This window comes from Neofelis nebulosa, chromosome 1 (genome assembly GCF_028018385.1).
Source record: "Neofelis nebulosa isolate mNeoNeb1 chromosome 1, mNeoNeb1.pri, whole genome shotgun sequence".
In the NCBI taxonomy this organism is placed as follows: domain Eukaryota; kingdom Metazoa; phylum Chordata; class Mammalia; order Carnivora; family Felidae; genus Neofelis; species Neofelis nebulosa.
Window position 1 is genome coordinate 242,602,842 of NC_080782.1, and position 27,179 is coordinate 242,630,020.

The following is a 27,179-nucleotide window of genomic DNA, read 5'->3' on the forward strand; positions in this document are numbered from 1 at the left end:
AGGCATCCCTCCAGGAGGTTTTTAATTACAAGTTCAGCTTCTTTAATGGTTATAAGAACCATTCAGCCTGTCTGTTTCATCTTGGTTGAGTTTGGTGGTTTGTGGTTTTTAAGAAATTGTTCCGTTTCTTCTGAGTTGTTGAGTTCGTGAGCATAAAGTTGTTGGCAGGGTCTGTAGTGATATACCTGGTTTTGTTCCTGATGTGGGGCATCTGTGTCCACTCTCTTTGTATCCTTGTCAGTCTTGCTAGAGCTTTGTTAATTTTACTGATTATTTTGAAGAAGCCACTTTTTGTTTCGTGGATTTTCTTTATAGTGTTCCCGTTTTCAATTTCATTCACCAACTGGAGGGCATATTTTACTACTTGTAGCCGAGCATGGAGGAGAAATTCTAAGAAAGGTGGGGCGGAAAAAGGTAAGGGAGGCTCCTGTGGAGGCCTGTCCATTCGAGAAGGGGGAGAGGAGCTGCAGGCACCATTTCCAGGTCAGAAAGAGAAAGTGCTGGGAATAAGACACACCTTGTCTTCACGGCAGCCTAGATCATGACATACTGTCCTGTCATCGCCTGTGATTTTGTCTGTCCCCACACAGCCATGTATGCTCGGCAAGGACAAGGGCTGTCTGGGAGCAAGATGGGAGCGAGGTATATAAGGGAACAAGGTTGCTGGGTTCTGTTGTATTGTCTCACAGACGCCCACCCCATTCTTCCCCTTCCAGTTTGGCCCAGAATTGGGGGGGAGCAGCCCGCGTAGGCTTGGAACTGCCAGAAGGACAAATCCGGCTATAGTCTAGTAGCCCAAGATTAGGTCACTGGGGGACAAGATCCTGTTGGCCAGGAATGTGAGTTCAAGTCAATACTCTTAAGCTAATAATCACAATAAAGGAAGTTGTGTTGTGATGATAAACCCTCTCCCAGACAATAGCTGAGCTTGTACTGCCCATAAATTCTTGCCCCATCCAGGTAGGGTAGGTGGAGGTGAGCTGGAGTGAATCACGAAGCCATCAGCAGATTCTCAGCCTGTTGGAATGTGTTGGTAATGAGCTTTGGAAATTGCTTATCTTGGGTTTTATTCACACTTCTGAGCAATGTAATCGTGAGGCTGAATTTCTGTTCCTCATGCACTGGGCTGCAAAAATTCAGTTCTTGTTTTCTTGCCAGGTAGGTGTAGTTTATGGGATCTGAATCTAATTCCTATTATGAAGAATTGTTCAGTTAATAAAGTATATCTCAGATCTCATGTAGTAAAATTAACAGAGGAAACTTTTTGTGATAAACGCATTGAGGGTTTTCTGTGGAATTTAATTATTGAGACTCTAACACAGGAATTAGGAGTCAGTACGGCGAACCCCTGAGGATCATTTACTCATCAGTGACTTCAGTTTGTATGGTATTTAAAAGTTTACAAAGCACTTTTCCTGTATATTTTTCATGGTTTACAGATATTTTCAGATCGTCCCATCTTAAAATGATGAGAGGTGCATTGTTATTTTTGCCCTTACAGATTAAGACACTGGCTCAAGAGGTTAGGTGATTTGATCCACATTCCGCAGTCTGGTGGGGATTCACAGCTGTGTCACTTCTGTGCTTCAGTGTCTGCACCTGTAAGTGAATCTGTTTCTCATCAGGATGTGATGAGGATTGGATGGGGTTATGTATGTAAAGGGCTTAGAACATGCCTGGCATATGGTAATGGTTTAGTAAGTGCTATGGGTTGTTGTGACAGTAACGATGACAGAGTTTTCTGATTCCCTGAATCCGGTGTAATTTTTTTGGACGCCACAGCTGCCACCAGTGTGTTAGCTCTGAGCTGAAAAACTCACATCCTGGCTACACAAGTGGGGCTCCCGGAAGGCAGCAGGGCCTCACCCGGGGGAGCCTGTTAGGAATGCACCATCTGAGATCCCACTCCGGACCTGCAGAACCAGACTCTGTATTTTAATAAACTCTGCAGACCTTCGTAAGCTGCCCAAAGTCGGAGAAGCCGTCGCTCCCTCCCAGGGAGACCCTGGCCTCACAGTCTTGATGGGTTGTATTTCATCTGTTTTAAGATGAACTTTTTATCTTAAGATGTTTACATTTTAACATCTTAGTTTTATGGGCGGCATTTTTCTTCCTTAACAGAACATTAAATACTAATTTAACTTTCAGTTGATGCAGTCTTAATTTTAGGGAGAAATAGTGTATTCTGCTGTCGTTTTTATTTGTCTTTTCTCCTTCCATGTTTTTCTGTGTCTGATGCTCTATATCTGACTCAGGCTCACGGTAGATAAACATGCAGCTTCTGCTTAGTGGAGAGACTGTCACCTGGTCACTTTATAAGTTATGATTTCCAGTCCTAGTTTTGTGACAGTGAATACCTCTGGTTATCCCAGAAGTTATGTGAAAGTCAACTTAAGAAAAGGATTTAATTCACTTTTAATGAAAACACACACACATCGGAGGAAAAGAATGCTGGGCCGTGACTGCCTGGGAGTTGGAAGTCGTCATTCCAGATCGAAGCTGGCCTTCCCTGTGGCTCAGGCATGGATGTCCAGACGGAGTCATCCTTGTGCTGGCCACACACGTAGCATCCGCACCGTCCTGTAGCCTTTTGATTTCCGGAGCAGGGATGCAAACTGTGGCCAGGTTTTCCTCTTGTTAGTCATGGGCCTGTGTGAACAGAGGCATGTCTCTCCAGGAGTGACACCGAATTGAGCAGCATCCTGGTGTTTGCAAATCAGGTGCACCCGTGACCTGTGCTCCTGGTCTTGTGTTGTCGGCCAGCTGAACGAGCAGCCTGCCTTGTCGTGAACTGCTTCGTGGAGAACGTACAGCAAGCTTTTTCTACGGAATGAGAGACACACAGGGGAACTAATGGGGAAAGATGGCCCCAGATCATAAGTGTTCTACTATAACTACCTCGTACATGTCTCACATGTGCTGTGATCATGGGGAAGTGACCAGTCATCGGATTTCTGCTCTCCTTTTATAGACCAGTATTAGTGTAGGTTCCATTCTCCAAGTCCACATTAATTCTCAGGAACTTTACTTCCCACACGTCCAGCATTCTGCGTGGGAAGCCATATATCCATGGCCTATAGTTTCTTGGCAGCCTGGGGACACCCGTAGTTTCACTGATGGCTCTTTTCCATAAATGTCCCCCTGTGACCAAGTATGTTCATTCCCTGCCAATCCCTCAGCCTTCTCTCTGGAAGAAAAGCAGTACAAGACAGGGAAGTAAGGCCGAAAAGAAGAAAAGAGAGCAGAATCAGGCTGTCACTTGTTCCACAGGCTCTGGGACCAGGAAAGGCAACCGTAGTCTTGTGGCTTGAGAGGCTTGACAAGAGAAAGCATGTTCAAAGCAGTCGCTTCCAGGCAGTTGGAAGGTGGGGTTGTGTGAGCGATTTTTCTTTGGAGGGAAGGTGTTGGAAATGCTGTGGACTGCTCCAGGCTACAGCTCACCTGGAATGTGTCCAGCAGGAAAAAGCTGAGGCTTGATTGAGCAAAATATTACGGTTCAGACATTGACGACATCTGCCTATGTACCTGGCAAGAAGAGTCACGTAGAAGGCGGTCATGCAAAGGGAAACTAAAGGAGCCCAGAAAGACCCAGGGTTCTGCCCTCTGTGCCACACCCTCAACCGTAGGGCTTTCTACATCGTAGGTGTTTTAAAATTCAAACTGAAAATTTTAGTTTTTTTTTTAAATTAAAGAGATAATGGATAAAGAGTCTGACTGAACCTCCTTGTGGTTGAAAGGAACCGGCCTGCAGCAGTCCTATTGGCTGAGTGTGGGGTCCGGGAACTTCTGCCTCCTGCCCTGGGCCTCGTGTCCTTCCAGAAGTGACACCACCTCTCTCTGCCTAGTTCATTCCTGGCCTGGGCCTCCCTTCAGCATCCAGCCTTGGGCTGGTCTCCTGGCCTCACACAGGAAGGTTCCCTCTCATTTCCCGTCCTGCCCTGGGTCTTGCCATGCCCTCGCCTGCCTCACATTGTCCTTCCTTCTTTTGTGCTCATCCACTTGGCTTCAGGCACAGCGTGCATGGGGTCCTCCAGCTTCCCTTCCGCAGTGTGGCCTGTTCTGTGCATTTCTTTTAACTTTCTCACCAGGGCAAAATTTGCCCAGCAGAACTTTTTCTTAAGACATTTTTCTGCCATTTCTGCATTTTTGTTCGACCTCTTGTGAATAGAGCCCAGACCTCGGTATTGATGAGGCTGAAGGAACGGTCTCCCACCCCTCCAGCACCTGAAGCACGCTCACCTTTCCACCTCATTCGCACGCCCTGGGTCCACTGTCCCTGTGGCCTCCTGGCCTATCTTTTTGCCTTCCAGAGCCTCTCTGTGGCAGCAAGCTCGTCACCCAAAGACATTGAACAGCTCTCTTGGCTTTCTCTTACCTCTTGTACCCCGTAAAGTTTTCCCAAAGGCGGTCATGGATCTGTCACAACTGTCGTTTTCTTGGGCTCCGTTCCCTTTCTCAGTGGGACTTGCTGGCACGTATTGGGAGTGCAGGGGCTTTGGAGCATGTGCGTCACCTCCTTTACCAGGACCATTTTCCAGATTGGTTGAGACGTGCTTTCACCTTGGCTTAAATTCAGAGAGCTTCCTAGCAGTGGCTTGTTCAGAGATCCCAGGAGAAGGCAGTGCTTTCCATCCATGTTGCAGCCCTCAAAGGACACTAAGGCTATGCCCCAGGACTGTACCAGAAGCCACACCCATGACTCAGCAAGTGTTTGTTTGTTTGTTTGTTTGTTTACTTAAGAGAGAGAAAGAACACGAGGGTGTGTGTGCAAGGGGGGAGGGGCAGAGGGAGAAGGAGAGAACCTCAAGCAGGCCCCAGTGCAGAGCCCAATACAGGGCGACATCTCAGAGCACGTGGGAGTGGGGGGCCGTGGGCCCCCCTGTGCGTGGAGCTCCGGCCGTCTCCACTCTCCCGAGCTTCTGTCTGACATCATGAGCGTCTCGGAGTCAGCCGTGGACACACTGAAGAAGCTTCGTAGGTTGGGATGCCTTCTCTCCAGAGCAGTCCAGGGAAGACGGAAGCCACTGAGGAATCTGGAGTTTTCTTGCCTCTGAAAGCTTTATTTGCTGGCTGGGACTCATCAGTTAATTAGAATTCCTTCTAGTCGCGATGGTCTGTAAGAAGTCGACGGTTTTTATGATAGGATTTATTTACTGTTTTATGGGAGGTTGCTTTGAGCAGCCACATTGGCAAGCAGCAGAGCCCTAATGAAAGGAGAGCTCCCACTCATTTACTTTAGAGACACCTCCAGACCTATTAACAGACAAACATAATGAAAACATCAACCCATACTCCATTTTTTAACAACCTGCTTGGCATGCCTGGATTACTTTAATAGTGTTTAAAGTAAAAGCTTCAATGCTAGTACTTTAACAACCCTTAAAAAAAACTCAACTCACATGCTCTTACCCTACTTATCGTCGCCATCAGGTAATCAGTCAGGACACATGCTGGATCTCAGCTCCACCAGTGTGAGCTGGAAAGTTAACAGGCAGTGGAATAGAGGGGAGAATGGAGGAGAGAAGGGGGGAGGGGGACCCCAAGAGAAAAGGTGGAGAAGGGAGGATGCAGGTGACAAATTGTGCAGCCTTGTCACCTGGCCTCCTTCGTGAGGGGCAGGCAGACGCGGGGCAGGAGGCCAGCCTGTGACCGGGGACATGGGAGCAGGAAACTGCTGGAATTGCAAGGGAGGGGCAGGCAGAGACGGGCCTGGGCTGTGCTTCTGGTCCTGGATGGGGCACTTACACTCCTCTGTGTTCACAAACCTCTCTGTGAACACTTTTTCCCCTGAGGACCACTGCCCTTGTACACTTAACGTTTGCACAGAAGGGGGGATTCCTTCTGCTGTGTTTGTTCTCAGGTCAAGTCTCTTCCTTTTCTTTCAGAATCTTTAATACTATTGACGGGGCGCCTGGGTGGCTCAGTCGGTTAAGTGTCCGACTTTGGCTCAGGTCATGACCTTGCAGTCTGTGAGTTTGACCCCAGGTCGGGCTCTGTGCCGACAGCTCAGAGCCTGGAGCCTGCTTCGGATTCTGTGTCTCCTTCTCTCTCTCTGCCCCTCTCCTGCTCTTGCTCTGTCTCTGTCTCAAAGATAAATAACAATTAAAATAAATAAATAAAGAAACAAACATTAAAAAAATACTACTGTTTTTCTTCCTGAAAGCATTGTTATAAGCACGGCACAGTAGGAAAAGACACACCAGGGAATTATTACTCCCTGGGGCCTAAAGAGTCCTTCAGCATCCCTTGTATCAGGACAAAGTCTTTCCTGTCTTTCTCTTTCCTGTTTTTTGTTTGGTTCCATTTAAACACTTGAATTTGAAGAATATTCAAAGGGCAAAAATACCACTTACGTTTCCCCTACCCTAAAGCAGTCAACTGCTTTTATTTTTCTGTGTTCCTGTCTAGTTTCTATTAAGAGTACTTCTTGGGTTTCCATTTTTAATGGCTTCCTGACATTTCATTAAAAAATTTTTTTAACGTTCATTCATTTTTCAGAGATGGAGAGAGATAGACTACGAGTGGGGGAAGGGCAGAGGGAGGGAGACACAGAACCGAAGCAGGCTCCAGGCTCCGAGCCGTCAGCACAGAGCCCGACGCGGGGCTCGACCTCACAAACTTACCTGGTTTGTGAGGTGGTAACCTGTCACCACCTACCCGGTATGGTCCGCCTTGTCCCCCTCATCTCCTTTCCCCTGAGCACCCTCTCAGCAGGCTCTGGACACTGGGTGTTTTATGAATCAGCGTCCCATTGCATCAGTCAGATGTGGTGTTCGGTCGGCTCTCCCGCGAGTTAGCAAAATTTGCCCGAGTCATTCTGCAGGAATGTTTATGCCTCGCTTCCGAGAAAACTTGTAGGTTGCGGCAAGAGGCCGAGTAGCTCACAAAGCTGGCTACGAGCCTTTGAGTAGCAGTGGGACCACACTTAGCAGGCTTTTGTTTCTCAGCACTTACAATCTTGCATTTGCCTCGCCTTCTCTCTGGAAGGTTGCTCTGGTGGGGATGGTTAGAGCCAGGTTCGTGTCGCATGAAGGAGAAGTAATGCCTGTCAAAGAGTGTAGAAAACCAAAGTATATACGTGTCTGTGGACGGAGGGAACTAACTCATGGTTCTAGTTCATTTCTCATGAGAAAAACTGTGAACCAGCGTGATAGTTCTTAATTTACACTTCAAAATCTGTATTACTTTCTCTGGCAGTCACCAGGACTTGAGTTGGAGGTTTCTAAAAAAAGAGAGTCCAGAACCCCTCGCTCCTGCTTGAGTTATTTCCACGTCAGTGAGTATTCTCGTGTAGCCCATCCCCGAAACGTCTTTGCAGGCGGGGAGCTCACTGAGGTTTACCTCTGTTCCGTCCTTGCTCTAATTAGAGATTGAGGTGGGCTCTCTTTCTGTAACCCCTGCTCCTTGGCCTCTCTGACCAGAGTCATGGTAAAATAAAAGAAGCCCACTGGCCCCTTCGTGCCCTTTTTTGTTGCTTTTCACTATGACATTTTCCTAAGATAAACCTTTTTTCTGGCTCTTGGTTTTCAGTTGAGACAGTGGATCGAAGCCTCAACAGCTCTGATTAGGAGGGGCAGAAGGACTTGTGCATGACCTAGCGCGGGTTCCTCCGTAGTGTATCTGTGTTCCTGGTGGTGATGGTGGCGGCAGCCAAGTTAAAGCAGTGTTTGCACAAGAAAAACCTGAAAATTCAGGTCTGGGTATGGTGAAAAGTAGAGCAACACAAAACAGAAGAAAAGCAGAAGCTGGAGATTAGTGAAAAAAGAAGTGGACAAGGAAAGATGGCATGAAGAAAAATGAGAAAAGTAAATGAAAGTGAGGGCGTGCAAAAAATACGTGAATCCAGTCAAAATTTAATATGATAATGGGACGATCAGAGAGAAGGAAAAATAACTGTGTGTAGCTGCTAATCAGTAGGGGAAGTCGTCCCAGGAGATTCATGCCTCAGTACTGCCAGACCCCTTCTTCTTCCTTGTCCAGAAAACCAGATCACCCTTTGGCCTACTGCGGGCCATTCGATGTGTCTTCTCTCCTTTCCCCGCCTCACAAACAAAGGCTAGATCCAAGCCATCTGAAGGTGAGGACCATGCCTTGAACTTGTGTCCACTGGTGAGGGCCATGTTGGCTGGGCCAGAGTGCCCACATATTCAGTCAAACATAGGTTAGATGTTGCTATAAAGATATTTTGTAAATGTGATTAGTTTAACTTCTATAATCCGTTGGCTTTAAGTACAGGAGATTTTTCTCAATCCCCTGGGAAGGCTTCATCCAATCAATTGAAAGGCCTTAACAGCAGAACTGAGGTTCCCACCCTTAGCTCCTGCTGCAGATTTCAGATGTATCAGCGCCCTCAATCACACAGGCCTGTCCCTCAAAATAAATGTCTTTACGTGTATATAACCTATGAGGTCTCTCTCTGGTGGGATCCTGCCTGATGCATCCCCAAAACTTTACTTGTACTTACAGTTTGTATCATGGTATCTTACGTTTTCTTTCTTTTTTTTTTTTTTTTTTTTAATTTTTTTTTAACGTTTATTTTTTGGGGGAGAGAGAGAGACACAGAGACAGAGTGTGAGCAGAGGAGGGGCAGAGAGAGAGAGGGAGACACAGAATCCGCAGCAGGTTCCAGGCTCCGAGCTGTAGGCACAGAGCCCAACGCGGGGCTCAAACCCATGAACAATGAGATCATGACCTGAACCGAAGTCAGACGCTTAACTGACTGAGCCCCCCAGGTGCTCCTGTGGTTTAATTTTAGAGAGAGAGGAAAAGAGCAAGCGGGGGGGCGGGGGGGGGGGGAGAGGGGGAGAGAGAAAATCCCAAGCAGTCTCCACACTCAGCTCAGAGCTGGACACGGGGCTCGGTCCCATGATCCTGAGATCATGACCTGAGCCGAAATCAAGAATCAGATGCTCAATGGGGCGCCTGGGTGGCGCAGTCGGTTAAGCGTCCGACTTCAGCCAGGTCACGATCTCGCGGTCCGTGAGTTCGAGCCCCGCGTCAGGCTCTGGGCTGATGGCTCGGAGCCTGGAGCCTGTTTCCGATTCTGTGTCTCCCTCTCTCTCTGCCCCTCCCCCGTTCATGCTCTGTCTCTCTCTGTCCCAAAAATAAATAAAAAACGTTGAAAAAAAAAATTAAAAAAAAAAAAAAAAAAAGAATCAGATGCTCAACAGGTTGAGCCCCCCAGGTGCCCACAAACCAGATTTTAAACTAACAGGGGTCTAGTGTTCGTTGCTCTGTATGAGTTTTTGGAATCTTTCAACCACTCGGGGCTTTTCTTTGTCCGTGTGACTTGAGAATTTCGCCACAGAATGGAGGAAGTGCTGATGGCTGTACTGACGAATGTTCGTTGAGGCACGGACACGCCGGAGTGGGGCAGGCTTTCACTCTTCCATCGGGCGTGCAGCTTACCACCTGTTCCCAAGGAACTGATTGTCAGCTCAGTATGACCAACTCAAGCACCTCTTTCTGCCACTGTGATTATCAGTTGTAATTATTATTGAGAATATTAGCATCAAGACCACAGATGTCACTAAGGACCCTGGTGGAGTGGAGCTTAACCACAAAATTAAGCACTCTGAGCTGCAAAATGCCCTCGTGTGAACCTTTGGTTCAGTGCTGAGTGCAGCTGAATGACTGCTTAGGACCATTTGTTTTCTCTGCTTTTGGCTTCTGGGTAAAGACTCAAACTTAGAGAATCTACCTCAGAAAATCCAGATGGGGCAGAGAGAAGGATTTAGGAAGAGAAGATACTAAAACTCTTTCCCTCTTCCCATTTGTTCAACTAATGAAGAGTAAGTGATGAGACACAGATGGTCATTTTGGAGAACATGTGGGAATTGGAGGAGAGTGTGGCTGCCCCCGCCCCCCGTGTGGTACCATAGTGTGGAGAATCCTCCTAAGGCTTTATTTAGTCGGAGTCACTGTTAGCTCACATACTTACAGATCAAAAATTACTACTCGTGGGTGGCTCACTTTTGGGGTATTTTGAAGCCCTTCAGAAGTCAGCTGAACACAGTATTTAGAGGAAGACAGCAGAGGCGAAAAGCATTGCAAGTGGCAGGTAGCGTCCATATTTGCATCCTTTACAGTCTGAGTGCTGTAGGGACACAGCACTCCTTGTCCCTTGACAAGCACTCCTTGAGGGTGTTTGGGATGTTGACCTGGACCCCGGGGGAGGGCGAAGGAGAGTCTGCAGAGCTCTCGCCTGGCTGCCTTGCACAGCATTCCTGAGCTCACAGGGTGCAGGAATGCTACAGCAAATGCTTTTAGGCAGCCTGGGGAGGGGACCCAAAGCCACCCTTCCGGCCCTGAGAGCTGGGTGAGGAGGGAGAGGAAGGCGGGGGAGTCCTTTCAACAATCGGTTTCTTGACAGTTCCGGACATTACTCTGGACCTTTTGTGTAGCGTTGCCTCCTTGTTGCTGCCCCCTCCCCACTTAAAAGCTTTGCTACCAGAAGCGAAGAGGGGTAAAACTTGTTGGCATTTGAGTAAACTGAATCAGTTAATTTGGTCTCCTTAGCAGTCCAGCTGAACATTTGGTAGGATGATTTCAAACGGATAGGAAACCTGGTGAGACAGCGGGATAGCCCAGCAGACTAGCGGCGCCTTGCAAGGGTGACACCATCAAGTGTTGGAGAGGTTGCCGAGAGCGACGGGGACCCACATACACTGCCGGAGGCAATGAGCACGGGTACAACCCCCCTGGAAAGCACCTAGCATCATCCAGTCGAGTCGAAGCTCTGTGTGCCGTAGGACAGCCGCTCTCCTCTTGGATGCGTGCCCCACGGGCCAGGAACAAGAATGTTCCCAAATATTTGTGAGCAGTAGGTTGGATTAGTAAACTGTGATTTTATATGTCAACAGGGGAGGCCAGACCGCAGCTGCACACAACACAGGTAAAGCTCAAAAGCATCGAGTGGAGTGAAGGAAGCAAGTCACAAAAGAACGCACAGCGTGAGTCCGTTTTGAAGAGGAAGATAGGCAAAACGCAGCTCTGCTTCAGGAACATAAACATAGATGGCAAATCTTCAAAGTGGAGAAATAGTTACTACAAAAGTCTGGATGTTTGCCTCCAGGAGGGAGGGAGGAGGACGCAGCCAGGAAGACCAGCATGGGAGTGTTGGCAGGTGGGGGCAAGGTGTGCTTTGTAATTCTTCTCTAAACCACGTGTGTAGGTTCATGCACATCTTTGTTTGTTTACCGCCCCCCCGCCCCCCCCCCCCCCCCAAAACTAGATGGAAAGCAGTTCTTTCAAACAGAGTTCCTCAGGCATGCCTAAATGGTACTTGCCCTTCGTGGGTGGCTCTTTTTGGTTCTTTGGCCCCAGCCCCTTTCTGGTCCCTTCCCCAGCTCCGCCGTGGTGGTCCAAGCACCCCTAGGGGCCTGAGACACCGGTGTTTTCTCCCTCAGCAGCTGATGCGGCGATGGAGGGTAGAGGAAACAAATCTGCTTCCTCGCTCAACCTTGTGGGCGACTCTGAAGTCTGGAAAGTAGCGATGTTGCAGAGTCCCTGGAGGAGGAGGAAGGACAGCAGGGGCGGGCTCTAGCCCCCAGTTCCTGAGCGGGGAGAGCCTAGCCCAGACCTCCCGGGGCTGCCTAGAGGCCAAACAAGCCTCCTCCTTGGCCAGAGGGCCTGGCGAAGCCCTGTGATGAAAGCTTTCCTCTGCCACAGGGACATCCTCTCAACAGGACAACAGACTGTCCTTCCAAGGCAAGGACAGGATTTGCTCCAGAGCAAAAGAGGTGGGGTAGGGTGGGCCACTTGTGTGAGCCTGTTCCTGGGGGCCGGGTGGGTGCACGTGCCTGGTGTGCCTCTGGGCGTGTGGGCAGAACTGCGATTTCCGCAGCAGAGCGCTCCGTCCTCCCCTCTGGCTGGGGACTGGGGGCCAGCAAGGCTGCCCAGGGAAGGGGTGTGAGCCATGCAGGCGCACTCGGCGGCTTCTTAACGGAAGGTAGACGTGGCCTAGCTGTCAGGCAGGAGCATCTGTCTTCACGGTGCTCTGTGTGAGAGAAACCAGTCAGGAAAAAGGAACTGGAGACTTCACAGTAATTCTAGCAGTCTGACCAGCAAAGACCCAGGGGGAAATCTGACGGCCTTCCCCCTCCCCCACCCCCCCCCCACCCACCCCCCACCCCCATCTGCCTTCTGACAGCTGAATTGCCCAAGGTGAAGATATCCTGGGATGGAGACTCAACTGGCTGCGGCCTCCTGGATCACGCACGCATGTGCTTATGCGTCCCTGCTCATTCCAAAAGCCGTGAGAGGTCGAGGCTGTGCAAAGAAAGGCCAAGTAACGCAGATGGCCAATGTGACGTCTGACCTGAACGCACGAGAGCTTGCCTCTTGCTTTGCAGTCCACATTTGCAGAAGATTCCAGGGCTCCACCTTGCAAACAACACCGGTTCTAAGCTGCATTTCATCAAAGGATGTCATTTTTATGAACTCATTAAAAGCTGGACAGGGCTGGGCTTGCAGGCGGGCAAAGCTTGGAGGATGACTCTTCCGTTCTTTTCATGGCTCCAGTCTTAGCGTCCAGATCTCAGGCTAATATGTGGAAGGTCCTTCTTGTGCTTTCCCACCAATGCCCTGCTCGCTCTTCTCTCCCTTCCCTTCACCCTGTCCCCCTTCTCCAAAGCTGCGAGTGACACATAGCTTTTAGGGTAGGGAACGGAAGACAGTGGAGATTGACGCATAACATGGGAGCTTGACTGCAGCTCTGGAAAAAGCGAGTCGGTATTTGACCCTCTCACAAAATATCCTCTTTTCCGGATCTGTTTATATGTTACAGTTCTGTCACGCAAAACCTGCGAAACACATGTAGGATGAAAATACTATTCTGGAGCTTTGGAGAGTATTTCGGGTTGTGCTCCAAAGGAGTCAGCTTGAAAGTGATGGCAAGAACGTTGTTTCTCCAGAGGACTCATCTGTGTGCTGCCCCATTTTCTCCATTTAGGAAGGAATAGTGTCTCCGAGCGACCTTGACCTTGTCATGTCAGATGGCCTGGGCATGCGGTATGCGTTCATCGGACCCCTAGAAACTATGCATCTCAACGCAGAAGGTACGCTTTGCTTCCGTAGGGGCTAAGATGGGAGTTCTGTGCTGTTTAGCGTTCTTAGGGGTTTTGTAAACAGTACAGTTTTGCCTTTTTGTTTTTCAACACCTGGATAGAAACAGTATCATATGAAGGAGACGGCGGCCAGCCCTGGTAATTCACAGACGGGGGCTGCGACAGATCGTAGTGTCCTGAGATGTCAGTCCACATGGTATCCACGAAGCCCAGGGCTCTGCGCGGCAGAGGGCGCTCAGGCGGGAAGGAAGAGAAAGACAGATGCGTGTGGTCATGGAGACTTTGCCACGCTACCCAGAAAGTTGTGTTCTCCTGAGAAAGATGATGCGGCTGTTTACAGAGGCAAGGAGAACAGATAGGGAAATGCCGTACGTCTCTCCTGCCTAAATCTGAGCAACTTCTAAGTGTGACATTTGGAGCTGGAGGTTTCCCGCCAGGAGGCTGGGAAGCCAGGGGGGAGGCGCCTCTGCAGGGGAGGGGGCTGCTGCGCTGGGCACGGGCGGTGCTCGGGCCAGGCCAGTCACCCCGACTTCAGAAGCCGACTGAAGCCGACTTCAGAGGGTCTGGGGAAGTAGGGCCGAGCCCACGATCTAGTGACTCTTAACAGGAAGATAGATTGAGAAAGGTGAGAAGCTTCCAAGAATGAAACTGTCAGCCACGCTTCAAGTCAATCAGAAACAAGACGCCATTCGGAAAACAAGCACTGAAACCTACACTAGACTGAAACAAAATAAGTTTAAAATGCTATGAATAAAAATCTAGGCAAATATCACCTAAATGTCATCAGTACCTGCTATCTCTTAGTGTTGAAATTACAGGTAACTTTTATTACCTCTTTGCCTTTCTGTGTTGTTATGGTTTTCATACATAATTATTGCCATGTTATTTTAATATTTATATTATACCTGTAAAACGTATGTAGGGAGAGAAGGGAAGTGTTGTATTTAGCTCCAGCGGTCCACACTTAATTGAAATACTGACAAACTGGAACTTATCCAGAAGAAGGTGAGCGGAGAAGTGTGTGTGTACGTGCGTGGGTGTCTTTTGTGGGCATGGACGTGGCAGACAGACAGGTTTGGGCTCAGCACATGGCAGGAAGCTTCTAGTTCCTGGGGCTGACGTTGAGGGAGAGGGCCATGCTGCGCATGGTGAATAGAGCAGTTGGGGCTGGTTGCCCACCTGGCAGGATGTTTAGATACCGAGCAGAGATGCCTGTAATGAAGCTGGAAATCAGGAGTCTGTTTGACTGAGGTTTTGTGATTCCACAATGTTTTGGTAATGCTTCAGTTTTCACCACCGTAATTTTTTTTTTTATAAGCCTCTAGCTTTTATTTATTTTTTATTTTATTATTTTTTTTTAATTTTTTTTTCAATATATGAAATTTACTGTCAAATTGGTTTCCATACAACACCCAGTGCTCATCCCAAAAGGTGCCCTCCTCAGTACCCATCACCCACCCTCCCCTCCCTCCCACCCCCCATCAACCCTCAGTTTGTTCTCAGGTTTTTTTTTTTTGTTTTTTTTTTGTTTTTTTTTTTTTAATTTTTTTCAACGTTTTTTATTTATTTTTGGGACAGAGAGAGACAGAGCATGAACGGGGGAGGGGCAGAGAGAGAGGGAGACACAGAATCGGAAACAGGCTCCAGGCTCCGAGCCATCAGCCCAGAGCCTGACGCGGGGCTCGAACTCACAGACCGCGAGATCGTGACCTGGCTGAAGTCGGACGCTTAACCGACTGCGCCACCCAGGCGCCCCCTGTTCTCAGTTTTTAACAGTCTCTTATGCTTTGGCTCTCTCCCACTCTAACCTCTTTTTTTTTTTTTCTTCCCCTCCCCCATGGGTTTCTGTTAAGTTTCTCAGGATCCACATAAGAGTGAAACCATATGGCGTCTGTCTTTCTCTGTATGGCTTATTTCACTTAGCATCACACTCTCCACTTCCATCCACGTTGCTACCGCCGTAATTAATGAAGTATGACTTCCAGTGAATATGTTGGGGCAGTTTCGCCAGACGTAATCTTGCAGGTGCGCATACGGTGCCTTGCGGGTCGTGCAGATGGGGTTCAATACCTGACTTGACTCTTCCTTAAATGAGCGTGGCCGAGAGCCGCTGCAGGAACAGGGAACTCTGTCCTAGCACAAGCATCTTACTTTTGTGACGGGAGGACAGTTGAACACAGGAGGATAATGTAAAGAAAGAGGCCTCTTTCTTTAAAAGTGAAACGAGGGTTTTGAAGTATCATTAAAATAAAGTCTGGGAGAATTTCAAATGCTTTTTCAGCCGGCACCTTAAAGGTGGCAAACATATTTAAACACTTGGCATGCATATCAACACGGCTTGATAACTGCCATGTTTTTCTCTGTAATTTTCTTTTCTTCAGAATAATAAGATAACTCAGGTATCATGAGAAATCAATAGGGAGACAGCTGAGAACAGCTTTGACTCGCAGACAAATAGAAACAGAAGCCAATGAAACCAGAAACTCAAGAACCAAATAGTGTGGCAGACAGGAAGGAGGCCCGTAACAATTTTTCAAACAAAGCAGATATGATAAGAAAACCTAATTGGCTTAATATGATAATGGTGGACGGATGTAGTTTTCAACTTCAGAGCATTCCAAAGACCAGAGTTAGAGTGTTATAAGATCTGGCTTGTAACCAATGGAAATGTTCATTATTCTTCATAGTGTCGTCCAGAATATATCAAGATTGGACGGAGAGGGTTCTTTTTTTCTGATGTCGTTTTCCTAAAGCCAGCATCTCAGGTTAAGGCTGGTTATTAGTCTTAAAGCTACAGTTTATCTAGAAGTGGTAAAAATATTTTAGGATTTGTCTTTAATAGCACCTAAAAAATAGGAGGCCACCTTGCCTACTTTGCCTTTTGGCTGAATTTTAAAAGCCACCCTCAGCAAGGACACTCTGAAGAGGGGGTCTGGTCAGCGGAGCCAGTGAGCCTGGGTTCCTACCTGATTTCGCAGCTAACTAGCCTAGGGGCACCTGGGTGGCTCAGTCAGTTAAGCATCAGCTCAGGTCATGATCTTGCGGTTTGTGAGTTCGAGCCCCACGTCGGGCTCTGTGCTGACAGCTCAGAGCCTGGAGCCGGCTTCGGATTCTGTGTCTCCCTCTCTCTCTGCCCTTCCCCCGCTAAGCACTCTGACAGTCTTTCTCTCTCAAAAATTAAACAAAACAAAACACCATTAAGCTAACCAGTCTCTTGCAAGCGAGTACCCCCCCCCCCCCAATCAAATGGGCCTGGCAGCAGGGACTCCTTTCAAGGGTGCTGTGAGGATGAAGCCAGATGGAAATGTTTGTCTCGATGGCTGACACAGATGAGGTCCCTTAATCAGTATTCTGTTCACACGGTGTTTTGTCTTGTTTTTTAATTCACTACTCTTCCAGTTTTTTTTTTTTTTCCCTTTTTAACTCTCCCCAAAAGATTCACAAGTGCATGAGGAAAAAATACAGAATGAATACAGATTAGGGCATTTTTGCAATGGAATAGTGACATCTGCAGACTTCAACCGTTTGGTTGGTTTCTTTGCTAAGCTTTCAGACTACTGGGTCAGCAAAGAGAACTGCCCCATTCGATACCTATAGCAGCTTTTTGGGCGCCTCATGACTTTACTTCTACCTGGAGAATGACTGTCTGAGAATCGGCAGGCCCCAGAAATCACCTCCAGTTGAAGCCAATGTTTACCATCCTGCCTTGTAAAATTTCCTTTTGTGTAGAGATGCTTGTCTTTGTTTTTTAATTTATTATTATTATTATTTTTTTTTTTTTTTATTAACATTTTTTATTTATTTTTGGGACAGAGAGAGACAGAGCATGAACGGGGGAGGGGCAGAGAGAGAGGGAGACACAGAATCGGAAACAGGCTCCAGGCTCCGAGCCATCAGCCCAGAGCCTGACGCGGGGCTCGAACTCACGGACCGCGAGATCGTGACCTGGCTGAAGTCGGACGCTTAACCGACTGTGCCACCCAGGCGCCCCAGTTTATTATTTTTTTGATTGAGGTGCTTACTTGCTGGGTTTGGCTCATTGACACAGGGCTGTTAGTTTCAGTGGAGCTGGGACCTTCTGGAGTTAAGGGGCCCCAGGTAGCTTTCTGTCTCCACCCGCCTCCCTGACCTCAGGTGAGGTCTCACTGGGGTGGGAGTTAGATAATGTTGCTCTGTGCTTTGGGGCCTTTTTGATCTTCCTTAATAAGTTCTGTGAAACTCTGCCTCTTAAAAGCAGGTGAATTCACGTCGGTGCGGGTTCATACGCTGTGTGAAAACCAGACTCCTCTGGTGTGGGTAGCGGTCAGGGCTCTCCAAGAAACTGAACACCCAGAGCCCGTCTCAGGAGCCGCCGCCGCCGCGGGTGACAGTAGGACCGTGTGCCTGCTGGCTGTTGCATAAATGCAAACAGAGGAAGGCGCTCTCTCTCTCCACCCACCTTGGCTTATGTTGAAGGTTCAAGAAAGCACATTGTCTTGCCCTTGTGGGCTCACAGCTGAAGAATTCCAACGTAGAGAGCAGCAAGCCACGCTGACTCTAATCTCATGAGAACCACGTCTTTCCCCCACTTTTTCTTATTCCATATAAGCATCTCTTAAGAAATCAGGTTCAAAATCCTGTAAAAAGCTAAGCTCAAGAGAGTTTTGGGAAATATATTGTTGAACAGGACCGAGGGCAAGGACGTGGAGGAGAGAAAATACAGGCGAAGGCCCGAGTTCATAGTAATGTAAGGGAAGGCTGAACTAGAAGGACAGAAGGTGAAATGGTTTCTTTTCCTCCCCATTTCCAGTGAAATTAGTATTATGGGATAATTGCCACGCACCTCCTTTCATAGTGTAGAGAAGCCAAAGTTATTGGTGGAAATGGAGTAAAAACGCTCCTTTTAATACTTGTGTCGTAGAAGAGGACAGATTGCAAATAACAGTAGCCATGATCAGTGTCCTGGGACGTTGCAGGTCGTGACTGTAAGTCACCACGAACTTGCATCTTGGGTAAGGGGCGAGCCTTCCCAGGGGTGTCCAGCTTCTCTGCAGGTGGTGGGGGACGGTCTGCAGGCACGCGCCCTATTCGGTCCTTACCTTCACCACAAACAACGGGGCTGTTTGTCCCAAGAGCCCGAGGGCCTGTTACAGAAAGCATTTTTATATTAGTAAGAGTGAAATTTTCAGTGGTTTCCTGAACAGTACGGAGGAAGTTATGAATTGTGCGACAAGGATTTTTACTATCTTGTATTCTAGTTTGAGGAAATAAGTGCCCTTTAAAACGACAGATTTTACAAAAGGGAGAGGGAAAAAAGTTCTAGAAAGCCCTTGGGAGACTAAGATGACTTCGCAGGGACAGGGAAAGGTGAACACTTACTCAGCAGATGTAAAGTAATCCAGACGTGAGGCACAGTATGTGCACTGGGCCCTGTGGGTTACTGCTCACACAGGGTGGGGGGTGGAATTGGCCCCTGAGAGCCTCTGCTTTCATTCCAGGCGGGCAGTCCTCAGCTACAGGAATCTTTCCCGTTTTCTTCTCATTTGGTATCTTTATACCTGACTTGATTCTAGTGTCTCTGCCCCACCAAAAGGAACACACTGTATTCGCGTCTAGATTTTATCACCTTTAGTTCGAGTAAATAAACAAATGGATAAAGTGAAGCAGATATTTAATTTTCAAAAGGAAATAAATGCACGGGTTGTTTTCTGTGTTCCAGAAATGCCATGCCATTCAAGATGGCTAGCCAGTGTAGGACATTTAGGAGCCTCCCTGAATCCCGACTGTCAAGTTATGCTTACGTCAAAGGAAACAAAACTCCTTATTTTTATTCGAAACCCCTTATTTTGCAACGACAGTATCTACCACTTAATTATAGGTGCTAATGTCAGAAACGTTGGTATGCTTGAAATGTGTACCCTTGAAAACAGCTTCTCTTCTAAGAGCAAATTGGGTTTAACTTTAGCTCTCTGAAAGAGAAAGGAAACCATTTGAGCCAAGATGGACCCCCAGTGAATTGAGGCTTTCAGTAGCCGCACCAAAACCAGACCCCCAAAGAAGCTGTTAAGAGTGTCGGGCGGTGGTCATTTTTATTTGAACTTAATCAGACACACTTTTCGTGGCGTGGGTGGGAGCCACGCTCTGGGATCTCTGCAAAATCCACAGTTGCATTTGTTCCCTTGCTCTCTCTTTCGCCTGACTCGCCGACCACTGAGTCTGGTTCTGGAAAATGTCGGAAATGGGCCAGAGGCGGAATAGCAGGCGGCTCAGCGCCTGGCCTCGGCGGGGCCCAGGCCCGGGCCCGGGAGACGCCTCCCGGTCCACGTACCTGGGACCGGCCTGGGACCTGACGCGTGTCCCGGCGCACGTCCCCGCACCGGCCCGGCCGCAGGTGCCCGCGGGGCGGGGCGCGGGCCGAGCTGGCCGTTTGCCTGCAGCTCGCCGCCGCCGCCGCCGCCGCCGCCGCCGCCGCCGCCGGGCAGAGCGCAGAGCGGGTCCCGGCAAGCCCGCCCCGTGTCGGGAGGCCGCGCAGCTTGCCTGGGGCTTCCTCCCGGGGCCCCTCTGCCTCTGACGGGAAATGGCAGCTGCGGCCTCAGCCAGCCCGCGCTGCTTCTCCCTCTCCCCCTCCCCTCCGGGAGAAGCCTCTTCTTCCTGGGTTTCTCCACCAGAATCCCAGGGTCGCGTCTTAGCCCCTGAGACCCAGGCTTCCCGAGGGCCCCGGAGCCGCAGGAGCAGGTGCAGAGCAGCGCCGCCAGGGGACAGATGCCGCCCGGGGCTCGGGGTGGCCGGGCGCCCGTCCACTAGCCAGAGCGGAAGCGGGTGCGCCCGCGGAGCCTGCCGCTCAGGTCAATGCAGCCTGTGCCCAAGAACCCGCCACCTTGCAGACTCCCAGCAAAGTGGTAACTAGAACTCAGGGAGTAAGTGCGAGACGGGGGCGGATTTAGGGAGCGTTGACACCTTTGGTTCTTAGAAAATGAATTCGAGGGGCGCCTGGGGGGCCCAGTCGGTTGAGCGTCCGACTTCGGCTCAGGTCGTGATCTCACGGTCCGTGGGTTCGAGCCCCGCATCGGGCTCTGTGCTGATGCCTCGGAGCCTGGAGCCCGTTTGGATTCTGGGTCTCCCTCTCTCTGCCCCTCCCCCACTCATGCTCCGTCTCTCTCTGTCTCTCACTGATAACAAATAAACGTCAAAAAAAATTTTTAAATGCGTTCGAGCCATTCACAGAAGTAACCTTACAGACACATTGTTGGAGACCTTTTTGGTGAAAATGGAACTGAATGTGATATTCTACAAATCAGTGCAGGAACACAGGCCAACCCAAAAGTCTGTAAGAGGCGCTGACAGAGGCCCGAGGGCCCTGTCACTTTTCAGGGTTTTAAGATCTGATGGAAAGCTTGAATAGTGACATCGGTGAGGACGCTCGTTCCCCGGGGCCAGCTGACTGCGGTGGGCGTCCCCCTGCACCTTTTCTTCATCCACAGGAGGAGAAGAACCTAAGCCTGAGCTAGGGTGAGACCCTCTGAATAGATTTCATTTGGAGTTTTATAGTGTTCTTGCTGATATTGTGGGTTCTTGCTTTCGTGATTTCAGGTATGTTAAGCTACTGTGACAGATACAGTGAAGGCATGAAACATGTCCTAAAGACTTTTGGACCCATTCCAGAGTTTTCCGGGGCCACTGTTGAAAAAGTTAACCAGGTACGTAGACCCCTTGTAGAGACTCGTGCAGGCCGAGAGGAAGCCCTGTGCCACAGGTGAGGTTTTATTTGTAGCCAGGCTTGGCCTTGGATCCTGGTGGTTCCTCACTCCTGACTTGGCGTCCACGGTCCCGTCGTGGTCACGGGAGACCTTAGAGCAGTGTGACCGGTGAACTGGTGGCTCATCTGAATGGTCTCAGAGGAGCTGCAGGCCTCTGTGGATTCGGAAAGTTTATGTTAATTGAGGGGTTACTAAGCTGCTTTTGTTTTTAAGAGCAAATGCTCAGTTTGAATAACTAGGAACAGTTACTCTCCTGGTACGTTAGTTCCTCTGCACGCTCTGGGATTTTTTGTCTTGTCTTCTCTTTTCCTATTCCCAGGCCATGTGTCTGAAGGTTCCCGCGGATCCGGAGCATTTAGCTGCCAGACGGCGGTGGAGGGACGAATGTCTTCAGAGACTCGCCAAGCTGAAAAGTGGGATGCCATCCCAGTAAGAGCTTCCTGTGAAGCCACCGGCCTTCCTTACCGGGAGTCCCGTTCGGTGGAGTCACCAGCACCCAACCCCACCAGTCAGGACCAGTGGGGAGCCGGGCAGTCTTCGTGGAGACCCGGGGCCTGGCCACAGCAGCGGGACTGATCGTGTCCCCGCCTTGGGTTCCCAGCACACTGGGCCCGAGGGCTGGTCACTCCCCGCCACCTGGGCAAGCAAGAGAGCAAATCGTCTGAGGATCTTCACCTTTTATTTTTAGTGTGATTCCGTATTTTAATCTGTAGCAAAGTATTTTCGTAATTATTGTCAAATCTGCTTCTGAGTATTCCGTGGCCCTGAGGCAACTGCCTTCATTTTGCTAATGCTTATTCTGAATAAAGGTTTTTGACTGCATAAAGACGTCTTTTTTCTTCCGGTCTTTCTGAGAAAGACCAGTGTTTGATTCTAAAATGATTGACTTATTTCTTAGTGACCATGACGAGTGAGTAAGCAAACACTTTGTTGTGGTTCCTTCGTCAGCCACTCAGTAAAAATCCACCATCTGGGGCCAGTGTTTCCCAAAGTGGATTCTACGGTGAGTGCCCTGGGGCTCTATGGTGAGATGTGTTTGGGAAACTCCTCCGACTGCCCCACCCTTGGGCACTCACAGGTCTATAGGACACTAAAGTCTCCAAAATTCTACAGTAAATACAGCTGTTTCACCCAACACTCCATTATCTTCTTTGATGTGGAGTCTTGTTCTAGCACCAGTTCCCCAAATACTCTAGCAAATAGCAGTCCAAGTACCCCCCACCCTGCATGAGGCCAGCACATCACAATAACTTGGATCACAGGATGCCACTGCAGGGCTCCCCGACAGCTCCCCACCCAGTGACCCTCCAGCCTTTCAAATTCGGGTGACCAGCTTCCCAGCTTCACCTGGGAAGTAGGGAGACACCTTTTCAAGGCTGGGGTGGTATTCGAACCAGCGTCCCCAATCAGGAACCGTGTGGGAGTTGTTCTTCTGGCTCGGGGTGCACAGACACTCACCGGTCACATTCGTTTATGTTATAACGTCTTTTGAGCAGCCGTGAGGCTTCGGGCATCAGGCAGGTAGTGTCTGCCTTGCAGAAGTTTACTGTGAGACAGCAAGATGCTAGAATGAAATAGGATAGGGCCCAGAGGATCATATACAAAGGACATCGTAACTAATTGCCTCTCGCTGTACCCTGGAAGGCCTCGCAGGAGACAGCCTCTGAGTCCGGTCTTGAGTAGCAAGGAAGAGTCAGCTAGCCTTCCTGGGAGAGGCAGCAGGGTGGAGAAGGGTGCTGGGTGCCCCAGGAAGGTGGGATGGTTCCCTGAAGCCTGAAAGAGAGCTCTGGGGAGAGGAGCTGGGGCTGGGGCCAGATCCACACGGGAAAGAGTGCCGAGCTCAAAGCAATGTGTGGACCTCCCCTAAAGCAACACAGAGCCTAAGCAGTCTGTAGGTTCTCAGTGGCCCTGTCATATTGGGATTTCAGAAAGTCCCACCTGAAAACAGAAGGGACTGAGCTGCAGGTGGGGCCTGTTGTGGTCTAGGTGGGGGCTGACAAGGCAGTGAATTTGGAAGGTCTCCTGGGGGTGGGACTGACGATCATCAGTGATGCCCTGAGAAAGATGATACCGGACTTCCTGAGTCGTCCGCTCTGGCAACTGTGCAGATTTTGATGCCGTTGTATAAGATGAGGAAATTAGGAAGGAGGGGCAGGAGATCTGAATGTTCCAGATATTGAACTTCACTGAAAAAGGGAATGTGGCAAGACACGGAGGAAGTTTTCAACTTGGAAAAGGCTCGTTCTCTTCATCTGATTAAGTTTTAGGTACTCGTCCAACCCTGATGACTCAACCCCTCACTCTGTGACCCACTGGCAGGTTGTTTCGTTGAGCAAGTCAAGCCCCTGCTTCTTCCTACAGCTTCTGGCTCCCGCTCCTTTCCCTTCCACACGCTCCACCGTCTCGTCTTCTCGGAATTGCTGCACTATTATCAGGGCCAGCCTGATTCCTTCTCTCGTGAGCCCATGGAGGCCGCCATAGTCTCTGGACCCAGGTTTGGGATCCCTGCTAAGAAGATGACGTCGCTGGGGGATGTGGGGTGTCGGTGGATGTCATACACGGCCTGTTGGTTTCACGGCATCGATGGGCCATCGCAATTTCAGAAAAACGGACCCAGGGAGGCCATGCAGCCTAATGGTGCGGGCCAGTACGAGGGAGCAAGGCCGGAGCTTCCTGGTGGTCCCCATGGTGGTTTGGGCGTGGAAGACACAAGTGGGGGCGGTGTGGGGGCACGTTCACGTATGTGTTTCAATTCTGTTTTCCCACGTGTGCTGTTCTTGGGACACGTGCAGCAGAAGTACACCCGGCCTAGGCCTGTAGCTGTCACAATGCGCAATGTACGGCGAGGAGGGTCAACGCGAGAGACTGGTCGCGACAGCGTCGAGAGAGCCAGTGTGTCGATTCCCACGTGAGGGCTGAAAAAGTTACAATTTCCAAATTGAGAGCAGCGGAGAGCGTGCTTGTGGTCTGGGAGGAAGGCAGGAAGGCAGGCCTGGAAACCGCGGACGGAGCTAGGACTTGATCCGAAGGGGAACCGAAGGGACGACCCGGTATGTGAGCACAAGCCAAGCCCTCCGGCCTCTCAGGGAGACATTGTAGGACTTCCAAACGAGCAGCCTCTGCCTTTCAGTTTGTCGTCGTGGGGGCCGGCTTCCAAGAGGCTCGCTCGCTTTGGCGAGGTTGGCAAGTGCGTAATTCAGGTACCAGTCTGCCCGTGAACGTCCTCTGAGACACCACATTCATTCAGTCGCCTCTGGTCTGTGACAGTTTCTCAGTCTGGCCTTGCTGTTCGTGACCACGACAGAGCCCTGACCAGGTCTTCTGCACAGTATCCCCAGTCCGGGTGTGCCTGGTGTTCTCGAGGTGAGACGGGTTGGGTTTTGGAAAGAATACCCCGGAGGTGAAGTGCTCTTCTCACATCCTGTCAGGGGCCACATGATAGCCACATGACGTCACTGGGGATGTTTGCTTTCACCGGCTGTGTTTGCCAGGTTTCTGCACTGTGGGTTAACCATTAGAAAATGAGAAATTAATTGGAAGGACTAGCCCAAGCAGCTATTGTCCTAAGTGGTTTCTGAGTCATCTTCTGAGAACTGCAAAGCTGTTGATCTCCATCCACAGTGCAAAGGTTCCCTTTTCGTTGGTCTCTGCCTCCAGGGGCCTTCCTTCCCCAAGGCCCAGTATGCATCCGTGCACACACGGATCCAGATGATCTCCTTGTTCCTCAAGTTGTAGTTTAGCAGCTTAGCACTCTTGGCAGGACTCAGAGGAGGTGCCAGCTGCCCAAGGAATAGAGATCATATATTGTTCCCGTGGGAGTCCCAGAGATGCCAGGGACAGGACTAGCAGTGGAGTCCCTACAATTCCTGTCTGGTCCTTGCTTGGTTTGTTAGTGCATCTGTAACCGATGAATTAGAAGATGATTTTTCTCATGCTCATAAGACTCACAAGACGAAAGTAAAAGCCGAAAACCCAGTTTCATTCACTTTCAGTTGATTTATCTATCAAACACTTATTGAGCATCTACTGTGTGCCAGGCGCTGTTCCAAGGGTCAGGGATGCACTAGAACATGGAACAGGCAAACAGCACCTGCTGGTGTGCAGTGGTTCTAGTGGGAGAGAACAGACACAAACCAACCGATAGGCAAATTACAGAACACGTCAGAAGGGGATCGCCTATGTAGCTAAAAAGAAAGCAGAGGAAGGTGATGGGGAGGACAGGTAGTACGTGTGTGCGTGCGTGCGTGCGTGCAGCTTGAGAGCAGTAATCAGGGGAGGGTTGATGAGAAGACAGCATTGGAGCAGGAAGTGAGGGTTAGAACCATGGAGAGATCCAGAAAAGAAGGACCCCCCAGGGAGAAGGAACAAAAGCGCAAAGGCCATGAAGTGGAAGCTGAACTTGTACACCTAAGGAGCAGCCAGGGGTCTGTGTGGCTCAGTGGGGAGGAGGGGGGTGGGTGGGGGGGAGCTGTAAGAGATGAGGCAGGGTGGTGAGGGTGGAGCCTTAATGGCCAATATGAAGACTGGCTTTTGCTTTGCACAAGGTGGGAAGCCAGAAAGTTGGGTTTTGTTTTTTTTGTTTTTGTTTTTTTGTCATAAGCATATCAACATTGGATCTACCTTCCTAAACTTAAAACAAAAGTTTTTTTTAATGTTTATTTATTTTTGAGACAGAGCGCGAATGGGGGGAGGGCAGAGAGAGAGGGAGACACAGAATCTGAAGCAAGCTCCGGGCTCCGAGCCATCAGCACAGAGCCTGATGCGGGGCTCGAACCCACAAGCTGTGAGATCATGACCTGAGCTAAGGTCCGACGCTCAACCAGCTGAGCCACCCAGGTGCCCCTACCTTCCTAAACGTCTAAGCACATAGTAAACTCTAGGCACCGTGTTGTACAGAGATCTCTAGAATTTATTCATCTTGCATAACTGAAACTTTACACCCATTGAACAGCAACACCCCATTTCTCCCTCCTGCAGCTCCTTGCAATTGCATTTTCTCTGCTTCTATGTGTTTGAGTATTGTTGATACCTCATGTAAGTGGAATTATGACGTATTTGTCTTTGTGACTGGCTTGTTTCACTTAGTATAATGTCCTTAGTATAATGTCCTCAAGCTTCACCCACATTGTAGTATATTCGCAGTATTTCCTTCTTTTAAAAAAAAAAAAGTTTATTTATTTATTTGGAAAGAAAAAGTGTGTGTGTGCACACACAAGCAGGGGAGGGGCAGAGAGAAAGGGAGAGAATCCCAAGTAGGCTCCATGCTGATAGTTCAGGGCCCAATGCAGGGCTCAAACCTATGAACCTGTGAGAACACAACGTGAGCCAAAACCTAGAGTCAAATACTTAACCGACTGAGCCACCCAGGTGCCCTCAGATTTCCTTCTTTTTAAGAATGAGTAATATTGTGACATATGTATATACCACATTTTCTTTCCATTCACCTGTCAGTAGATATTTGTTTCCAAATCATGGCTATTATGAATGAAGCTGCAATGAACACAGGGATGCAAATATCTCTTCAAGATTCTGATTTCATTTCTTTAGACAAATACCCAGAAGTGGGACTTCTGGATCATACAGTAGTTATATTTTTCGTTTTTTGAGGAAACTATGCTGTTTTTCATCCTTTTCCTTATAAGGAAAGGATGCCTGCACCATTTTACATTCCCACCAATAGTGCACAAACGTTCTAATTTCTCCACACTTCTGCCAATACTTGTCTTTTTTTTTTTTTTTTTCTTGGTGATAGCCATTCTAACAGGAATGAGGGGAGATCTCATTGTGGTTTTGATTCACGTTTCCCTGATGATTAGTGATGTTGAGCATCTTTTCAAATACCTGTTGGCCATCTCTGTGTCTTTGGAGACATGTCTATTTAGTTCCTCTACCCATTTTAAAATCAGATTGTTTGTTTTGTACTGAGTTGTATGTGTTTCTTACATTTTTGGATATTAATTCCTTAACAGATATATGGTTTGCAAACATTTTCTCCCATTCTATCGGCTACCTTTTCACTCTGTTGTTTCATTTGCTGTGCAGAAGCTGTTAGTTTGATGTAGTCCCCCTTGCCAATTTTTGCTTTTGTTGCCTGTGCTTTTGGTGTCCTATCCATGAAATCATTGCCAAGAGCTATGTTATGAAGTTTCCCCTTATGCTTTCTTCTAGAAGTTCTATAGTCTCAGGCCTTTTCAGAATATTTAAGTTCTCAGGGGTGCCCGGGCAGATCAGTTGGTTGAGCACTGGAATCTTGATTTTGGCTCAGGTCATAATCCCAGGGTCTGGGATGGAGCCCCACATCCAGCTCTGTGCTGAGTGTGGAACCTGTTTAAGATTCTATCTGCCTCTCCTCTGCTCCTCCCCTGCTCACTTTCCC

The 27,179-nt window shown here is 49.1% G+C and overlaps 1 protein-coding gene across 2 annotated transcripts in view; it reads left to right on the forward strand.

The window, feature by feature from the left end:
* The window catches only part of CRYL1 (crystallin lambda 1), a 132,604-nt gene extending 110,975 nt beyond the window's left edge, over positions 1–21,629 (forward strand). For both annotated transcript variants that reach the window (XM_058690374.1, XM_058690382.1), the window contains 3 exons: positions 12,953–13,058; positions 20,637–20,743; positions 21,123–21,629. In XM_058690374.1, the coding sequence (XP_058546357.1) occupies positions 12,953–13,058; positions 20,637–20,743; positions 21,123–21,236 (327 nt within the window). In that variant the 3' untranslated portion in view covers positions 21,237–21,629. The remainder of the gene's footprint in view (positions 1–12,952; positions 13,059–20,636; positions 20,744–21,122) is intronic.
* The last annotated feature ends 5,550 nt before the right edge of the window (positions 21,630–27,179 follow it).